Genomic DNA, 21,648 nt, shown 5'->3' on the forward strand with positions numbered 1-21,648 from the left:
GCTAAACTTTGTAAAACATTTTGCTGAAATTCAGATACTGTTTTCAAGAGATATTTCTTTGATCTGCTTGCCTAGAAACATCAAACAAAAAGGAATAAAGCTAATGTGGCATGAGTTGCTCTTAGGAAAAACAAGGTAATTCCTTGAGATCATTACTTCCAGAATATAAACCATATGTTTGAAAAAAAGTCTGGAAAATTAACTCAAATTAATATTAACCTTGATAATCTGAGAAACCTAAGCTTAGCTAGCTCAGTTCTTTACATGGTTAGTGTTTGAGAACGACAATTATTAAAATAGAATGCATGTGATTAATTCCATGCCTTGCGTTTCCAATCCAATTGACTGTACATAGCACCTCCATTTGGATCTTCTTAAAACACCCTTTTGAACTCATCACTTGTTAGCCAAGAAACTTTCAATTCTTCCTTCCCTAAGCGTCTAAGGCCTTTATTTTCTAACTTCCTACTTCCCTTCGCAATGAATCCTTGGCTTGAATATTTTTATCAGTTTTTTTCCTCCCTGTACAACTGCACTTATGCTACCTCCAAGGCCTACAGTATTTTCCCCACTTTTACCATCTCATCAAAGTCTTATCTTTTCTTCAACACTCAACTTCCTTTCTGACGTCTTCTTTCACTATAATTAGGGAGTTGCTTTTATCTCTGAACTTTCTGTCTACGGCACTCATTTGGAAATCAGTACATAAAATCTTGAATTGTTTGTTTGTTCATTTACTGCTTCGCTTGTTTTGCAAAATGTTCTGTTTCCCTGAATACAGATCATATTAGTCTCCAGAGCCCCCACTGGTACCTATCCTGGTAAAGTCCCTAAAGCAGGCCCTTAATTCTGCTTGCTGACCTGCAATGCTGATGAATAGGATTCCTGGCCTAGCGTGGCCATTTTTGTGTGTTGAGTCTGGTAATAAAGGGCAGAAAGACTTCCAGTCCCTCTGAATGTTCATTTTGACCACCAGTCACATTGGAGGAGGGGTGTCTGGCAGGCCAGGGAAATGCTGGAGGCTTGTATCAACATATTTAGCCAGGATACTTTCTGACACTCCTGCTCCCAACTCCCAGAGAGCCCAGGAAGTTTAACACACACAAGCCATCTTTCTTAACTGCTGGGTAGCTGGGAGCAGCAGCTGTGGTTGCTGAGCAGTTGCCCAGGACAGCTTGGCCACCCTGGAGAATCAAGAAAGTAGGGGGGAATACAGAGTTTTCCTAGCCACGTAAGCAATCCCTTGAATGTTAAGGGAAAACTGGCTTGTTATATTCACTGTAAATTTCTTTAATTAGAAATGTTACAACAAATTTGTCTGATGTTAATGAAAAGCATACTTATACACATATTCATAAAGTGAACACGTACCAAAGACAGTTTAAAGGGTATTCTTTGACATCATAATTTGGGTTTGTAACATAAAGAAAACAAATAGTGTTTAATTAACTGGGTGTGCTTTAGGGACTTTTAAAGCATATTCACTGATAATGATGTATAATCTTTTTCAAGAAAAAGATGGAGTTTTAATGGGCATAAACATTTTAATTCCTACTTTAGTTCTAAGCCAATCTGGTTCCACAAGGGGCATACAAAAGATGTCATACTTTTGGCTTGTAATAAGATACAGGCATATATCTTTATATATCTCATAAGTATCTTAGAGCAGAGACACTTAAATTTGGAGTCCAATGGGTTCACAGACCCTTTATATTCATGGAATGGTTTCAGAGGGTCTCTGAATGCCCTGAAGTTGTATACAAAATGTGCAGATGTATTTATGGAGAAAGGTTTTACAGTTTTCTTCAGATTCTCAAAGGGGCTTAGTAGCCATTTTCAGGTTATAGGTTTCACCTAACTTGATCTGAGGCTCACTTCACATTATACATGTGAGTGTTAACCAGACCTCCTTGCTGCCCTATTTATGGACATTAGGTTGAATTATATGAAACTGATGTTTATGTTAGTGTTAAAAAAAACAGTCAGATAAAAAAAACAGTCAGATTATTTGCAAATTCATTAACTAGATGTTACATTTCTGGTTTTTAGGCACACATTGTTTACAGTGATTATTTTTTATGCCAAAAATGATACACACTTATTATACAAAGCCTTGAAGTTGGCAAGAAGACTTCACAGTCCCCACAGGACTGAATATAGAAAGGATGTGATTTTTACATGATTGGATCAATCAAACCACGAAGGACACATGGAGCCATATTCCTTTAAGTCATGTTTAGAGATGGATCCATAACTGGAAAGTCCAACGATCAATAATGCCAGGAATTGTTATTACATGAATAAAATAACCGTTTCATCTTTGAAGCAAAAATTAGCTACATAACTTTTCTCCATGTTATTCAGCTAACTAAACCAAGTGTTCATCTCCCATGGAAATGAGAGCTACTCTTTCACTGAAGGGCCAGGAGTGCTGAATAAGGCTAAGAGAAGGTGATAAAATCACTGCATTAAGTGGACTGGTAGGGCCTGAAACATAGTAGGTATTTGTTTGAATGCTGAATGTATTAGGATTCTGTGACTGAAGGCTATATATTCCTACATAATCTTTTTCTTAGAACTACTAATGTAAATAACAGACATGAGGGAAAAAAAAAACCCGCAGATGTGTCAAAGCCAGATTTTTTAATACTTACCTCAGCAGAGTTGTGGTACTGAATGAAGGTGGCAGAAATGGCATGGCTGAAGGGATCTCCTGCCTTGGTTACCATGTCCTGCCTCACAAGAAGAGCCAGATCCACTAACTAGAAGATCAGAATAAGAAAGTCACAGAGCTGGAAACAATCACCAAGGTGACTGAAATGGTAAAACTACATACAAGCAATTATATCCCAAATGTTATTAGTAAGATGGTCTGCCTAAAAAATCTGTATTGTGGACATAAATGTACGCTTTCATGGCTGGTAAGTGGACCTACCCATGAACGTAAAGGATATATTCTGACCTCCTAGTGGAGTGGTTCTCAAAGTTTGTAATCTCCAGGGAAACATTTTAAAACACAGATTTCTGGGTTCCAAGCTCTGAGAGTAAATAATAATTCAGTAGGGCTGCTCTAGGTTGTAGCTGAGAAATTTACATTTTTAGACAAGAACCAAGGGGAAGCTGATGCTTGCAGTCTGAGAACCAGGCTTTGAGAAACTACTTGAGGACAGTGATTCCAGACTCAGGTTTTGGTAAGCACTCAGTGGACTGTACATTTCTAGAGAGGTATTTTTCAAAGTCCAAAAATAATCTCTAAGCAAGAGAGATGTGTACTTGGAATTCAATGTTGAGGAAAACTATGCAAGGATAGTTTCTGGTTTGGCTAAAGTTGCAAGAAACAGTCACTTTTGCCTAACACCCACTGGAGCTGAGGATGCAAGGAAACCTAATTGACCTAAATTTCAGCAAATAGTGAGATTAACATAGGAGAGAACTCATGGCTGTTCTCAGTCCTGGTAGAGCAGCAGGCGGAAGAAGAATTGATCATGGACAGGGATAAGGGGAAACCAGCTACATACAGCTTGATACAATAGATTCAAATTCTTACCTGTGCCACAGTTTCATATGCCAAATATGCTAAAATTTCCATAGCAACAACATTGGGCTTTATCTCCATACTACCACAGTCCAACCAGTCTCGAAATTTGGACCCTTTTTTGGCTAGTCATTAAAAAAAAAGTAGAGAATATTTAGTTTTTGAATTGTTTTAATACTGCATATTACTATCACAAAGTGAAAAATATATCTATTGAAAACTGCATATGAAAACAATGCGTATAAAATGCAATTTTTTTGAAAACTTATTAGTGTCTAGATATATTCTAGTCCCAAGAATGCCCTTACACATTTGCACCTTTCATATCTCTGCTGCCTAAACGTACACTAAACCACTGAATGTTTAGCACTTCTTACAGTGTGTTAGAATAGGTTATCACTGACCATAGATTCTGTTCTAACAATAGTCAGAAGAATCACTTGCTTGATTTAACTTTATTCTAATGGAAAGAAAATCCTGCAAGAAAGAACCTGTAATGAAAAAAGGAACACACAGAAATATATTTTTACTACCTTTCAAAATAGGTCTATTTCTTGAGTAGGCTCAAAGTTGTGAATTTAGAATTAAACAGAACAAACTGATATCTGGCCTGATCTAAGCCTGTGGTTACATTTTCCTGATGAAAAACGTGTCCAAATTCTTAAGCCTGATTCTCAAAAATGAAGTCGCTCAGTCGTGTCCGACTCTTTGTGACCCCATGGACTGTAACCTGTTAGGCTCCTCCGTCCATGGGATTTTCCATGCAAGAGTACTGGAGTGGGTTGCCATTACCCAGAATGATTCCAAGCTGCCTTTATATCATTCCCTAATTAAAATGTCACCTGGGCTTGAGTTAATCCACTTTTGTGTCCTATCACTTGGCTTCATTCATACGAATCCTGCCCATATGGGCCACAGGCACACTTCCCCATTCCAGTCATTTACCGAACACTTATCAGAGATCCTTCTGTGTCTGCTCGTGATTTCACAAGCCATATTACAAGTTTTGTGGGTCGACACCACGCGTCTCATCTCTCTGCATATCTAACAGTACTGAGCACACAGGAGTCTTCTGTTAGGCATCTAGAAACCACCACAACGCTAAGCAGTCTAACGTGACATAGGGCCTTCATTAGATATGACTAATTTAACTAGTAACCTAGAGGAAGAGATTGATAGTGAAGATTTCATCACATCTATAATGTAATCATCTTTTAAAAAAATCAACTGATTATTCTTTTGATTAATCTGGTCCCACAAGTCTGTGAAACACTTAATGGTAACTCCAAGCATGATGTTTTGATCCTGATAGATACAGTCCTCCTGGATTCCACCTACAGAGTTTTCTGTGAAATAAATCACAGGAGACACTAAGTCCTGCTATTGAAGCATGTATCCAAAGCTGTCAGCTGTGGCCGAGTTATGGTGATCCTCCTTAAAGCTATCTCCCAAAAGAAACCTATCTTCCTAGAGCTCTCTGACATGCAACATTCCATCCAACTAGGAAGCTGCAACAGCTCACAAACACTTGGTTCACATCTGTGGAATACTTCTGAAGTTAATAGGCAGCAATTTGGCAAGATCAATAAAATGTACCTTATTCATTTCTCCCTTTGACAGACAGTAACAGGGAAACAGGTATTTTGTGACTTTGCTCTAAACACTTGATTTTAAAAGTGAGGGAAGGGACAGCTCTTGGTCAGATCTGCCCACCTACGCAATAGAATGGGCAGCTTCCTAACTAGCTCTTCCTCACTGAGAAGGCAGAGGTGAGGACCCTGGGTGTGTCGTGGTATCCCAGCATCCAGAATAGTGCCTAGCATTAGTGTACTCACCATAAATATTTCTAGAAGAAATGAGTGAGTGAATGAATGAAAGAACAAACAAATGATAGTTCTTTAATAAAGGATAGGATCCAAACTTTTCCATACATCAAAAAAGATGCACAGAGGTCGCATTTGACCACTTGGTGGTTCAGTCACTAAGTCGCATCTGACTCTTGCAACCCCATGGACTGTACAGCATACCAGGCTCCTCTGTCCATGGGATTTTCCACGCAAGAATACTGGAGTGGGGTGCCATTTCCTTCTGCAAGACCACCTGGGTTACTGCTATTCCTGAAACAGGTGAAGGTTCTTAGAATTCTGTCCCTGGCACATGGGAAGGACTGTTTCAAAGATGGATCCTTCCAGGGTAACAGTGGGTCCAGCACAAGAGGCACAGATACCTCCAGTCATGAGGGTTTGTTTTCACCAGATCTGAGGGGGCATCAGACTCAATGAGTTCCTTTTCCTTCACCCCTCTTCTCACTGTATCAGGAGAAAAGGTAATCCTAGAAATTTATCAACTTATTCAGATAAATTGATAAATTTATCAACTTATTCAGAATACTAATGATCAATAAATTTATCAATTTACTCAGAACCTTGACCAAAGGTCAAAAGTTCCTAGGATCATCCTCTTTCTGATACTCCTTGGTTTTTAGCCTGTGCTGGAAATAAACTTTACATAATAACCTCATATGGAAATGTAAGGTTAGTTAATTCTCATATACTTTGTCTTTCTCGCCAGTGACTGGGTCAAAATTCAAGCTTCTCTGATCATTCCATTCTCTCCTCTCACCCCTGCATGGTATTTCATTATTTCTGCCATACCCTTTTCCACCAGCCTTTCCAGTCCTGATCCTTCCCTCAGGGCCCTCTGTGATGCTCACTGCACTCTGAAGAAAGCTTTCTGCAACTTCTCTCTTTACAAAATCACTGTTATTTGGGTGAATCAAAAATAGCCTTCCTAAGAGGGCATGGTTTTCTCTGGAATTTTTTTTTTCTAAGATTTTTTTTTTTTTTTGATGTGGACCATTTTTAAACTCTTTAGCGAATTTGTTACAATACTGCTTTTGTTTTATGCTTTGTTTGCTTGGATATGAGGCATGTGGGATCTCAGCTTTCCAACCAGGGATCAAATCCACACCCCCTGCATTGGAAGGTGAAGTCTTAACCACTGGACTGCCAGGGAAGTCCCTTCCCTAGAAACTTTTATAGTAGGGGTTCCTTCTTTCTTTCTTTTTATATGTATTTATTGATCAGCTATAAATAGGGATGATGTCATAGCTCAGTTGATAAAGAATCTGCCTGCAATGTAGGAGACCTGGGTTCAATTCCTGTGTCAGGAAGATACCCTGGAGAAGGAAATGGCAACCCACTCCAGGATTTTTGCCTGGAGAATCCCATGGACGGAGGAGCCTGGCAGGCTATAGTCCATGGGGTCACAAGAGTCAGACATGACTTAGTGACTAAAGAGAGAGAGAGAGAGATTGATCAGCTACTGCTTGCCAGCCTGTTAATTCCCCATATACTGCAGGGCCTGGCAGCAATATCTTCCTTCTTTTCTTTTCTCCCACAGGGAAACCATAAAACAAGTAGACATCAGATTTCTAACCAACAACAGAGGCAAAAAGACAATGGAATCATGTTTTAACCAATAACTATTAGTCTACAATTTCCTACTTAACTAAACTATCAGTTAAATATGAGGACAAAATAAAGCCATTTTTTCAAGACAAAAAGGAGTGTTTTAAAGTACTTTCAGAGGCTTGGGAAAAACAAAATTTGGCTGAGATGGAAAGTTCAGATACAAGTATACCTTGGAGATACTGTGGGTTTGACTCCAGACCACCACAATAAATCATATATTGCAATAAGGCACATTACATGAAATTTTTGGTTTTCCAGTGCATATAAAAAGCTATGTTTAAACTATATTGTAGTCTATTAATAGTGTAAAATAACATCATGTCTAAAAAAATGTACATAGCTTAATTAAAAATAATCTTGTTTGAAAAATGGCACCCATAGACTTGCTTGACACAGGGCAGGGCCACCACAAACATTCAACTTGTTAAAAAAAACACACTATCTATGAAGCCCAACAAAGCAAAGATCAATAAAACAAGGTTTGCCTGTACTTACCAACTTAGAGAAATTTTAGGCCAGGGATGTGCTTTAGAAAAATTAAGGATAGCAACTAAAATAACAGCACTAGAATAAGTAATACACAAGCTGGTTTGTGAAAAATGGAATCAAGAAAAGCCCATCAATCCAAATAAAAGGAGGAAAACCAAATAAAAAAGCACAGTAAATTCAAAACACAAAATAAGATAGCATATATAAACCCCAATGTATAAGTAAGTAAATACATGTAAATTAAACTCATCAATTAAAATAGAAAGAGACTCTCAGATTGATTAAAAAGAAAATTTAGGTGTCTGTTTCCAAAACCACACATGAAACAATGGGGTTGAAAGGACTGGAAACAGGTTTATCAAATTATAACTAAATTAGAGCTTTGTGAATTAATATCAGATTTTAAAAGACTTTTAAAGGGAAATGATGATCTGACTTATATAAATATAAAAACAAAATACTGGTGAATGGGATCAGTGTCCTGATTCTACAGCTTACCCTCAGTCTTTATAAGTTATAGACAGGTCATTTTAAAATGCACCAGTAGTCTCAGCTAGTGAGTACTACGATCAAATATTTAAAAAGACACAAATGGCTGGATCACAATTCCTGTACCTTGGTCATGTATCAGGAAATGCATGAATAGAGTCTAGTTCTGGAACTGCTGACCCCCTTGGACTGAGCATTCCCAAAGACAGTACTGTGGCACAGAAAGCAGATTCTCCCACTAAGGTTTCATGATGAAGTACTATGGGCACTATATGAAGAAATATTTTTCAGTGCCCAAATCCCTCTTCTTTAAAGAAAAAAAATTAAGCATAAAATACTCTTTATACTATAATTATTTTATACAGAAATGGAAAATATTAATTTTTAATCTACTACAGTTTATTATTAAGTTATGAACCAAAACACTCAGTTATGAAAAATCAGATTTTTAAACAAAGGAGGTATTAGGACACTACATGCTTTAGTGTGAAATAGCACTTGTTTCTTTAAGTAAATTAAGAATGATTTAAAAAAATAGTTCAATAGCACTGAATGTTACTTTATAAAATGGAGATTTATACTTATAAAAGACTTGAATGCCATTTTTAAACCTAAAATTTACAATACAAAAACCTCTCATTTGCTGAAATTGCCATGATCTGAAGTGTCATTTACTTAATGCTTCACAGATGTATGATGCCAAATTGTTAGTCAGACTGCAAAGTATATTTTAGTCAGGAGAAAAAAAAAAACCTTCCCAAACATGTTTTCCTATATTTTCCTGACATTTACATGGGGTACTGTTTGAAATGTGTCATTTATTTGCACTTTATGATCTATAAATGAAGCTCTCATTTTCTTTTTCTAAATTGAATACGCTGTTATTGTGACCACATAATAGCTTGTCGTTTAAAGACACCATTGTGTCTGATTTCTCAGACAAGGGTCATGTGCTACTTTGTCATATTTTTAACTGGACTTTTCATCACACTTACTCTTTGACCTTTACCCTGAAAGTCTTAGTCATCATTGAACTGTTGCTGCAAGGATGTTTTTCCTACACAATCTAGCCCACTATTTATCACAAGCCTTTATGTACTCTTAATAAGCTGTGTGCAGGGGTGGGGCGGCACTAATTTTACCATAGGTACAAGGTGTGGACTAATGAACTTGGCTAACACAGAACACACACTTCAGCAGGAGGTTACAGACAAAGAGAGAAGAGATTGTTGACATATTCTATTGTGGTAGTATGAGTATGCATGCATGAAGGGAAAGTTTGGTATTTATTAACATTAGGGGCTTTTAAATGTCATGACTGTACTACCACAGCCCACTATGGGTCAAGCACAATCAGCAACACTGGTGCAAACATGACTAAGAAACCGAAAAAGAAATTTAAATGGGAATATTAAGAAAAATGGAATTTTTCTGACTAAAAGTAACGTGAATAATTAACATGGCTCTCTGTGTATTACCAGCACCCTTTAAAACCTCTTAATACTTATAACTGCAAAACAGCAGAGTGGGTTAAAACCTTTTATGGATTCCTCTACAATGCAGAGGCTGTTTCCATAACAGTTATAACTATGCATATATGTATTAAATTCACCAATTTCTAAGGAACAGAGATTGTGCTGTACTTTAGTGAATCTGTAACACATAATCTCTTAAACATATAATGAAGCCAAGTTAAATGCTTACTTACAGAAACTTAAGTGTCGACTTTCACAGAATTCTGCATATTGAGCTGAATCCATAACTCGAGTTTGTCTTTCTGCTCTCTGATAGATGAAAATAAAAAGACACACACACAAATTTAAATCAAGCGGGCTATTATATGTTTTCACAGCTAAAACTCAAGAGCATAAATTCCATTTCCTTTCCTTACTTTAGGTGAATACTTTAGTACCACCTTAAACACCATGATACACAAAATTTTGATAAGTAACAGTAGTTTTGAAGCTTGCTTGCTTTATAAATAAAATTTAAAAAACCATTTTCCCATCCTCTGTTACTTTTACTATATTGGAAGAAAAAAAACTAAAGGACCTGACTTAGACTGTTCACTTCTGAATTTTCTTTAACTGTACCACCCTCTTAAACAAAAAGAAAACTGTGAGGTGATAACAAATTAAACAGAAAATTTGTTGTTAACTTTTACTGCCCATCTGCCTTAAAGCTGGGGTTTTTCAACATTAACATAGGAGTCAACAAATGGAACCCATATATTTCCCCATAGAATATGCAGCCAGAGCTAAAAAAAATCCATATTTTAAATTGCAAAGAAAATCAAGAAAAAGGTAAACACAACACAAATCCTTTAATCTGTGTCCAGGTATGATTCACAGTTTGGTATAGATTCATTCGTGGGTTTTTGGATTCAGTATAGCAGATGTTTGCTGCTTCACTGTCCCACCAGAGGTAGGATAATTATAATTCATCCATAGTTTGGTGGGAAAGAATATGACCGCTTCCGCTTCCTTGGCAAAGGAAGCATTTTGAAATGAGACAGGCTGGTACTTCTTGGAATGAGTTTCTGGCCAGTAAAGGAAAAAAATTCCCTGAGATTAAAAAAAAATTTTTTTCTGCTTTGGAAGGACTTTTAGTAAGTTTTCTTTACCACAGTTGGTGGAGTACATTAAGTACCACTTCTAATGTCTGTGGATTATTTTATATTTTTTAGGAACTGCAATTATTCTTTTTTGCATTTTGTTAGATTTGGGTGGGTGGACAACTTCATTCCAACGATCTATCAGTTAATGGAATGAATAATGGTGCGCTAGCTACAGCGCCGTACAGAAAAGATGGTGTGTGTCATGGGGGGTAGTTAAGGCAAAATTTACTGACACTGTGGTTCCTTCTAAGGCCACTGATTTTTTTTTCCCTTCCTTTTCTTCCTCCCCTCCCTCCTTCTCGTCTTTCCTTCCTAATCTCCTTGACACATACTCACCAACACATATGTGTGCTGACACAAACCCAGGCTTCTTTATCCTCTTGCTTCAAGTATTCTTTTCGGACACTTACAAGTAAACATCACACCCACATCCGTGCATGTGTGTGTACATGTATCCTGGTGCGCATGTATCTGAAACATGATGTTTCCTGAGGGGTATATTACTGAATTTTTATGTACTCAGAAGTATTTTTTGGACACGATTTAGTTTTGTCCTTTTTAATGTATCTGATACATGACTCAGTAAACATTTACTAATGGAAAATGGGAAGCAAGGAAAGGATAATTTATGTGTTTTGAACATTTCAAATTAGTTACTAATGTGTTTATTACAAAAAACCCTCCCTCTGAGACTGATATCTTTGTATATATTATGTATGCAAGTCAGTATGTACCTCTGTTTGTCTGTGTCTGACTATAGCAGGAACCTCTGAGGTTTGAATTTATAGCTCCTAGAAAATATCTGACACATGGTAAATGAGAATAAAACACTTGTGGAATAAACAAATGCTACCATAATTGGTCTACCTTGTGGGCAAATTACCATAATGCCGCCAGTCCTTGATTATCCATGTGTTCTCCAGGTCTCCTCTGCTACCCTCCAGCTAGAGAGCCTCACCCACCCAACACACACTAGACAGAAAGGACTCAGACAACTACATAAAAAGCTCCTAATGAGATTTTTAATACTAACTTTTCTTCCAGAAGTTGAACATTCAAGACCTGTCACCTACATACAGGCAGGCCTAGACAGTTTAGACAGCTGATGTATTTTATTAACAACTCCTTTAGCATCAATGCAGAAACTTTTGATTGGGAGCCCATGAAGCTACTATACCATGTATAGAAATTATTCACCAAGTGCTTAGCATACAGCAAACACTCAATGCGAAGCAGTTGACTCAACAGCAAAGATTTGTAGGCAGTACAAAATCATGGCATATTAGAGCTAGACAGTAGTTTAAAATTCATCTTGTTCAATCTCCCTCATTTTATACTTGATCTTAGCCAAAAGGTTAAGAAACTCTTTCATTTCAAAGATAAGGAAATTGAGGTTCAGAGAGAAATGATTTGCCAAAGGTGGCCAAGTGAGAATTGAAGTCCAGGACTCACAAATCCTTGAAGCAGACTGTTTTTTTTTTTTTATTATAAAGAGTTGCCTCAAACCTAAAGTAGTTTTTAATCCAATATTTTTCTTTGGGATCCTCTATACACTATGTTACTAAAATGTATCATGGAGTCACTGTTACTAACATGCTCAAACTGTTCTCAAGAAAATGAAATTATGAGGCCCTGAGTGGCTAAACCACCACCACCACAGTCCCTCAGTTGTGTCCAACTCTTTGTGACCCCATGGACTGTAGCCTGCCAGGCTCCTCTGTCCATGGGATTCTCCAGGCAAAAATCCTGGAGTGACTGGCTGCTTCCTTCTCCAAGGGATCTTCCCAACCCAGGGCTGGAACCTGCGTCTCCTGCATTACAGGCAGCTTCTTTACCGCTGAGCCACCAGGGAAACCTGCGCTTACCTTGGTGTGGCATAAAAATGTCATCACTTTCTATGCGCCTCACAACACGAAAGGGGCTGGGAAGCACTCCTCCTAACATCCTAGGAATACACGTGATGGGACACCGGCACTCATGCTTTTCACAGCACGGTCAAGTGTGATCAACAGGAAATTAGAGACTTTTACTGGGAGCTGAGGATGAAGACGATGATGCAGATTCGCCCCTCATGCTAATGTTTCTTTACTTGTCTCTCTTCCCAAGGAATTGTTTCAAATAACCAGAAAAGGGGGACAAATCTGACCTCATGAAAGCATCCAAATGATTTAGCATCTGATTATACTGTCTCCTAATCTGACACTATCACCTTAAACACTGGGAAAGTCAGAAGATATCTAACCTTCACGGACTACGTATTCTTTGCTTCTTTAATCTCAGCATTGGCCATTGCTTAGCTTGGACTCACCTGGGCCTCAGTAAACATTTGCTGGCTGGCTGAACAACTGGGCAGATGGATGGGTGAACTGAGGCAAAAGAAATGCATATAAATCCCTGTTGGCTGATTTAAAATCAGGAACTGTAATATTTGTGATCCAACTGTACAAATTTCAGAAAGAGTAGGCAATATTTTTGAAGCCAAAGACCCATAAAAAACAAGATGTTGGCCAACAATGAACTAAGGCTGGCTCTTGTTTTCTGTGTTATCTTAATTCCACTTTCCCTTCTGCTTCTCTTCAGAGCACTCTCTGTAATCCACACTAAAGTGCACATTGGCAGTCCCTTTTCTATTCCTGGAACTTTAAGAAATCTCTGGAAAAAGAGGCAAGGGGGAAAAAATCATAAGCCTAATTAGTAACATGATCAAAAAAACAATTCCTGCTCTTTACATAGAGCAGCACAATAACCTTTAGGATAACAGTTTCTATAGCTCCATTTTACAAGTTGAGCACATTGAGATATAGAGAAGTTAAAAAAAATTAAAGCATAATGTTAATAAAGAGGCAAAGTGAGAGGTAAGTCTTGGGTGGGTCCTGAATGACCTGCTCTGAGGTGTTATCACTAAATAATCATAGCAGACTAATCACAGCTTTTATTCATCCTGAACATCCTCAAATGACACACGTTCTCCTGATCTCAAGACTCTCATATGAATGTCAGGTCAAGTCTGCATTACTCATGCTTTTGTATCTACAATCCAGTTCATCTTCCGCTTAATCCGGCTCTTCTACCTATTCCTCGCTTTCTCTACATATCAGCGGTGCTCTTGAACATTCATAACAATATGCTTCATACTCAGAGGCTTTTCTGAAATTGAACCTTACTAGTATTCTTGCCTGGAGAATCCCAGGGATGGCGGAGCCTGGTGGGCTGCCGTCTATGGGGTCACACAGAGTCGAACACGACTGAAGCGACTTAGCAGTACTACAACATAGCAAAGCATTACCATGTAGGGGCGTACATTTGAAAGAATTATTACCTTTGAAAGAATTATTTCTAAAATTTTCAAATGCCCAACAATGTGTTAAAATCTAAATTAAATCACTTTTTAAAAATGTAAAAGAGAATAGTCTTGCTAACAGTCATTCACCTCATTATCAAGCTTACTGGTCTTTCTGGTTATTGTAAAACAGAAGGCAGAATTGCAAGGCAGGTGAATTTACTTTCTGGGTCCTACTTGAATGAAAACAGGGGAGCAAATATCCCTACAAATGCAGTATGTAGTATAATTTGTTCAATACCTGAATGCAACAGACTCTCAGTATATATCTGTTAATGCAAAGTTTCAGTGAGAAGTTTTTACTTCAGTTGATGCGAAATTGCTTGTGTCTTTGAAAAATACTTTCAGTGACAACAACGACAATCACCATTTGCCCCTGCATGTTTCAGGTTGAGGTATGAGGCTGGATTCCTTCTGCAGCATGCAGTTTCATTTAAATTCTCTTCATGCTTTCACTGAAGCATACATAAAGGTTATAGAAGGTATGCACTGGCATACCTCTTGGCAGTTTCTCAAGACACATGACTTTCTTCAGCAACACAGAATCACAGAACATAACATTTAAACCAAGATGAAAGTTCATCTGCTTTCACTTCTACCTTGAATTAAAAAAAAAATCTTATTTTGATGATACTTAGAAGTCTTACAAGTGAACTGCAAAGTCCTTTTTGGATGGAAAACGCTAAATGCCAATGGTAACCTACCAAATACCTTTTGTTAGACAGGAATTAGTTGCTGAACTTGAAAACTACATACAGAGCAATTGCAGCAGCATCCAGCAACATGACAACACATGAACTGTGAAATGTTGATGGTGTTCATGTTTGCTGAGGTCCACAGCAGAAGGATACTCAAAGATCAGCAAACACCATGGCATCCTGAAGAATCTCAGAAACCACATACATCCCCAACTCACTGTAAATAAGAAAGCTGAGGTCCATAAAGGTTATGGGGCTTTATGTGGATTTCTGCAGAGGCAACCTGGTGCCCAGGTGAGTGCTGGCTCTGCTTGCTGGGTCAGTTTGTAACTTATTGGATTCCCTTCCCAAGAGTTAAGCATGTTTCCCGCAAAACATCTGGTAGACTCCCCTGCTTTTAATGTCCACTGCAGTGCTCATCAGTTTGGGCCTGGAGGACCGCAACAGGGTTCTGCTGGTACCTTGCAAATATTTTAACTCTCCCAACCCATCTGGGTACAATCATTTGAAATAAAAACAAAGAGAAAAGACCTAGGCACAGAGGTTACCCTTTGTCACATCTGTCATGTTCAGCTATCCTCTGCCTCTCCCTCATGACTGTGCTGGACATCCCCTCTCCTATCCCCATGGTAACTTAACTCCTTTCCTTTCAGCATCCTCCTCTACCAAGTTTGCCAACAAGATCTATCACCTCCTTTAGCAAGTTTTCCTTCAGGATCCCAGGTCACATCGATTCCTCTCTTCTAAATCGCGCATGCTCTTCTGGCTAGTGTTATACCCCATGCACTTCTCTGTGTGTGCTGCTTCTGTCTCCCCTCAGAGATTCTAGCTGCAAGAATGCATTATTAACTGAAAAAAGCAAGTTGAGAATTAGAATGTTGTGTGTCTTGATCCCATTTATGTTGAAACACATAAGTGCCTGCACGCAACATACATACATGTTTGCAAACATCTGGAAGTCACAGAGAGACAGCATTAGTTGGGATATATGTTCTCAGAGAATGTGAAGGAGGGAGAGAAAGGAGAACGTCACTGTGATGTTAAGGGAGCCAGTTCAGAATCCTGATTGGCATAACCTTGACATCAAAAGTTCATTTAAGTCTGACCCAGAATTTTCTCTGAATTATATAACTAGTAAAGTAAAAGTCGCTCAATCGTGTCCAACTCTTTGTGACCCTGTGGACTGCACAGTCCGTGGAATTCTCCAGGCCAGATTACTGGAGTGGGTAGCCCTTCCCTTCTCCAGGTGATCTTCCCAACCCACGGATCAAACCCAGGTCTCCCGCATTGCAGGCGGATTCTTTACCAGCTGAGCCACAACGGAAGCCCAAGAATAACTGAGTAAAGATACAATATATTTCCTAGCCTAAAAATAAAGGTTTCCATTGGTATTGATTTCTTCCCCCAGAGTGATTTTTATAATCCACCAATTTTATATGTCCAAGGTATTAAGAATGTATTATACTAGTCATATGAAGTTTCCTGAAGAAATAGCTGAAGACTCTAGGAGAACATTCAAGGAATTTAAAAAGAATTTTTATGCTAAAAATAAGTCAGTAATTCTCAGTAAGTATAAAGCATCAGTGATTGAGAAATACTCAGAAGGATATTTGTGATATTAGTTCATAATAGAGTTGTTTCAAAATATTGGATTTTTTGGTCTATACTCTGGGTCTAAATATATTACTGTTAATATAGGAGTTTTTTCTTTTCTCTATATTTTAAACTATGAAGAATGAGCATGAATGATTATATAAGGAAAATATAGTTGTTATCAAAATCAAAATACTACATTTTAAATTGGGGTAATGCCTGCTTCATATTTTAAAATCTGAATTTATTAGCTAGTAGTGGAGAAAATTATTCCCAATAAATCATTTCCTGTCTTGGGATAAAATGTGTGCTAGGAAAAGTATCATTTAAAAAAAAAAAAAGGAATATAATTGCTTTACAATGTTGTGTTAGTTTCTGATGCGCAAAAACTGTATCATTTTTTCCCATTAACTTAGTACCAAACAACCTAATCCCATGTTTAGTTGTAGACCCTCATGCAGCATTAGTACTAATGTTCACTGACGTTTTCCTGAAATTGTAAACAGGCTTTGTAATAACTAAGTTGGCAAATAATATAAAAAGCTATGAGAATTTCTGCCCAAACTAGCTCTTTAAAGTGATAGAAGACTGATCTCTTTTTTATTTTACTGATTGAGAGTTCTATAACCTTTTTTGTGGTTTCTATTTGGCTGTATACCCAAAAGTGAGCATATTAAATTAATATATGTAAGCTCTTTAGGTATTCTGAATAATTCTCCTAAAAATTCTCATAGGTTTATGTAATATCCAGATGAGTCGACATGACTTTTTAAAGTATAGCAGATACACGAGGACATAGTGAAATATGTTGGCTGTTTAGGGTAAAAATTCATAACTGGAAAATATATATATTTCTTCCAACTATTGCACAAAATTTACTTCATGCTTTCTCTTTAACCTTGAGTTAGATCAAATTCTTGAGCAGTCCAACATACGTACTGAACTCAGGCTACTTACATATTTTTAAAAATAAAATCCTGTGAAGCAGGGAGACTGTCATTGCAGCATAGGCCTCATATCCTTGTCAAGGATATACGGAACTCTATACAGAGCAAGAGAGCCTTCCTTGGAATTTCCCTGTTGTTACTCTGTGATACATCTGACTATTTTCAATGAAGATTTTTTTAATATGTGAAAATTTTTTTTAGCTTACTTAATTCCCTCTAGGCAAGTTCCAGGAGTTTTGCCTTTAAAATATACCTGGAATGACTTTTCATCACCTTCCACTTCCACTGCTACTACTCTGGCCCAAGCTATGGTCCTCATCTCTCCCTTGCACTACTGCAATGATCTCCTTGTGGGTCCTCCCGCTTCCACTCTTCCTCTGCTCCTATCCCCAACCCTGAGTCTTTTGACTGCACATTAGCCAGAGTGATCTTTCAAACACTGAAAATCAGATCATGCTATTTATGATCAGAACTTCCATGCAGCTGTTCTTCCCAATATAAAGTAAAATTGAAAACAAAACTTCCAACAGCTTCTTATCACACAAAATAAAAACCAAAATCCTCAGAATGGCCCATAAGCCCCTACACAATCTGGCTCCCTATTACTCTCCGACCTCACCTCCCACTACTCTCCTCACTCCAGTTACTCTGGCCTATCCTGACGTTTCTTGAAAATGTCAAATAACATTCCCATACCAGGGCCTTTGCACTTACTACACTCTGTCCAGAACGTCTTAACCCCACATCATTGTCCAGCTTGCTCCCTCACTTCCTTCAGGTCTTTGTTCCAAAGTCACTTTATACAAACTGTTTACGGTCACTTAATATAAAATAGCAGCTCCCTCAGGTCACTCTCTGTCCATTACCATGCTTCATGTTTCTTCATAGCTCTTACTACCATCTGCCACAGTAACATTATACTCTTATTTTATTGTCTATTTCTTCCCAACTAGAATGTGAGGTAATGGCACCCCACTCCAGTACTCTTGCCTGGAAAATCCCATGGATGCAGGAGCCTGGTAGGCTACAGTCCATGGGGTCGCTAAGCGTCGGACACGACTGAGCAACTTCACTTTCACTTTTCCCTTTCATGCACTGGAGAAGGAAATGGCAACCCACTCCAGTGTTCTTGCCCGGAGAATCCCAGGGACGGGGGAGCCTGATGGGCTGCCGTCTATGGGGTCGCACAGAGTCGGACACGACTGAAGCGACTTAGCAGCAGCAGAATGTGAGGTACCTGATGGTAGAGATGATGTCTACTTAACTCAGTACTAAATTCCCACAGTCTCTACAGAGCTTGACACACAGTAGTGTTTCATAAATATTGGTGGAACAAACCCATATATACTTTTTTCTATATTCTTTTATAATTATTTTTTTTAATTTTTGGCTGTGCCATGAAGCATGTGGGATCTTAGTTCCCCAGCCAAGAATGGAACCTGAGCCCCTTGCAGTGAAGATATGGAGTCTTAACCACCGGACTGCCAGGGAAGTTCCTTTCTATAGTCTTTATAGAGAAAAGTTAATACTTCTAAGGCAAGGTTTCTCAGTCTTGGTACTACTGACATTTTGAGCTGAGTAATTCTTTGTTGTGAGCCTGTTCTGTGACCTGAAGGATGTTTAGCAGCATCCTTGACCTCTACCCACTAGATGCTGATACCATCTGCCCACCACTTTGTGAGCCATGAAAACTAAAAACCAAACATTGCCAAGTGTACCGCTGGGAACAAAATCACACCATCTGAGAACCACTAGTCTAAGGGGAAGGGGACTAACATTGGTTGACTCACTACTACGTGTGTGTGGGTGTCACACTTGGTCTTTTCATTATCTCTTTTAATTTTTCCAATAATCTCAATGGGGAGATATGATTCCTGTTTTTAAAATGAAGCATCTATGATCAGATACATTAGGTAACTCGTCTAAGTTCGCTAAGTAGGTAAGAGGCATGTACATTCTGAAGCCAGGTCTGTCTTATTCCAAAGTCTATGCTGTTTTTTTTTCTGCCGTAAAATTTTTTTTATTGGAGTATGGCTGAATTACAAAGTTGTGTTAGTTTCTGCTGTGCAGCAAAGTGCATCAGTTATACTTATATTCCCTCATTTTTGGATTTCTTTCCCATTTAGGTTACCACAGAGCACCGAGTAGAGTTTCCTGAGCTATATAGCAGGTTCTCATCAATTGTCTCTTTTATATATACTAATAATTGGATTATAGGCTTTTAGTATTTGCTCTGTTCCATTAATTTGGTTCTCCTCTTTGAGGGGGTTTCAGTATACATCTGTAGGAATTTCTCTGACTATCTTCTATGCCTGTCACTTTCTCTTAAATCCTTTTCACCTCTTTCTTCATTTCTTTTGGAATTTTGACATTTCCACCTTTTAATATTGTATTCCTGTCAAGACAGTATCTTTACTCTGAAGCCTCAGTAATGAAACTGCTAAAGCAGGGGTGACAGAAGGGAGGCAAGGAGTCTTAACAGTCTTCAAGTTTCCTTCTCCTCTACAAGGTATTTTTCAATCAAACACCAAAAACCACAGGGCAGAACTTGGAAAGCACTGTGCTCTCCTATGCTGCCTGCCCTTCAAGGGAACCAGCACTGTGCCTCTACCTATGGTTTCAAACTAGAGGCCACTTCATGCCTGAGACTCACAGGATGACCACAATACTAAAGAAACAACTCACCCCCATACATCAGTCAGTGACTTTTTAAAAATGTAATCATGTGTCATTTCTATCTAACTCCTCTTTAGTTCTGACATCACTGCGAGGTATTGTATGCTAAGACGCTTCATTTGTGTCTGACTCTTTGTGACCCTGTGGACAGTAGCCCAGCAGGCTCCTCTGTTCATGGGATTCTCTCGGCAAGAATACTGGAGTGGGTTGCCATGCCCTTCTCCAGGGGATCTTGCTGACCCAGAAATCGAACCCCAGTCTCCTGTGTCTCCTGCATTAGCAGGTGGGTCCTTTACCACTAGCGCTCTGTTGCAAAAATGGCAGGCCTACCTGTGCAGCAGAGACAACACAGAGCTCCTAAAGCAAGGACCAGAACAAATGCTGCTCCTTTCAGTCCTTCTGAACTAATACACCAGGACCTACCCTTGCCCCTCATCACTACTCCCTATCGCAAAGCTACACTATTGCTGCCAGAAACGTTGAGAAGTAGCAGAGATAACTGGCTCAGTGGTGGATCAGAATAACCAGTTCACAGTCTCTGCTTCCTACAATTTATGCTGATGCTTTCAATCTCTTAGTTTATAAAATAATTAAAAAATTGGCACTTCATATAGTAAACCTTAAGTACTCTAGCTAAGAAGGTATTCTAGTAAAATGGGTAAAATTTTCATTTAGTAATTTTCATCTGAAGGAAAACAGTGCTGTAAAAAACTGTGAGATAAATAGGGGTGTGAAAAACCATGTATAACAATAAATTTGAATCACATATGCTTTAAAAAAATTCAAAAGAAGAAACTATGAAAAGATGAATAATGCAGTCTATTAGGCACCAGTGAAGAAACAAAGTCATCAGTGTAGGAAAAATTCTCAAGGGACTATGTGATAGAGGGAAAAAATAGGCTTTTACAACTGGACGCCATCTGAGTTAAGATTAGAAACAAGACAAACCAAATTAAATTGTTTATTTCCCTAAAAAGAATGCTCTTAACCATTTTGAAGCTGACGTTTCTTTTCTCATAATTGGCTGAGCTGTTTTCATGAGTCAGAAATGAGCAAGTTCATCAACAGAAATCTGCCACAAAGACTGATGTAGCTGCAAGCATGAGTTAACCCCAAACAAAAAGAAGAAAACGATTTCCTGACTATGCCAACATTTAATCACTGAAAAAACCCAGAAACAGACTTGACCAAATATGACTCCGATGAGAATACAAGAGCAATCTTGGCTATCCCAACTGCCTTGGTTTCAAACATAATAAATGAAAAATTCTTAAATTATTAACAGGAAAAAGCAGAAATGTCTACACATTCAAAAAGTTAATGTCTATTTTTACTTCTTACCTTAAAAACTCTTACCTAATTAAAAAAACATTAAACAAAAACAGAAATCATCTTTAAAGTAACTGCAGGTTCAAAATCTTGGAAAGGTAGAGTCCTGTAGGGCCTTATCTTCTGAAGAAGCCTTGGATGTACTTAAATTAGTATTTCAAGCAGCCTGAAAACTATGATAGCCTCTTGGGCTTCAAAGAATGCAGAACAGCAAAATCCCCTAGAATCATAAATGTAAAACCTGTAATTATGGTTATTTAACAAAATGGTTTCTATTAAGATATTTGATGATGAAATTCCCATCCTCAGATGTTGGTGCCCAAATTTTAATCAGCCTTTACTCATGAGTCAATGTATCATAACTGTTATTTGATTAAATGTCAGTGGCCATTAGGCTGGGTTTTTCAGAAAGAAGGCTTAAAGAAGGCATGCCACAGAGGGTGTGGAACGGATTACAAAGGG

General features: G+C 38.2%; 1 protein-coding gene across 41 annotated transcripts in view; it reads right to left on the bottom strand.

Annotated features, from left to right (window-relative positions):
• The window catches only part of SUPT3H (SPT3 homolog, SAGA and STAGA complex component), a 408,871-nt gene that overhangs the window by 111,118 nt on the left and 276,105 nt on the right, over positions 1–21,648 (bottom strand). For all 41 annotated transcript variants that reach the window (XM_081519022.1, XM_081519017.1, XM_081519018.1 and 38 more), the window contains 3 exons: positions 9,695–9,770; positions 3,548–3,660; positions 2,655–2,762 (listed from right to left, as the gene is read on the bottom strand). In XM_081519022.1, coding sequence (XP_081375148.1) covers positions 2,655–2,762; positions 3,548–3,660; positions 9,695–9,770 — 297 coding nt within the window. The remainder of the gene's footprint in view (positions 1–2,654; positions 2,763–3,547; positions 3,661–9,694; positions 9,771–21,648) is intronic.

The sequence above is a fragment of the Giraffa tippelskirchi genome, chromosome 8 (genome assembly GCF_054371585.1).
Source record: "Giraffa tippelskirchi isolate mGirTip1 chromosome 8, T2T-mGirTip1v1.2.pri, whole genome shotgun sequence".
In the NCBI taxonomy this organism is placed as follows: domain Eukaryota; kingdom Metazoa; phylum Chordata; class Mammalia; order Artiodactyla; family Giraffidae; genus Giraffa; species Giraffa tippelskirchi.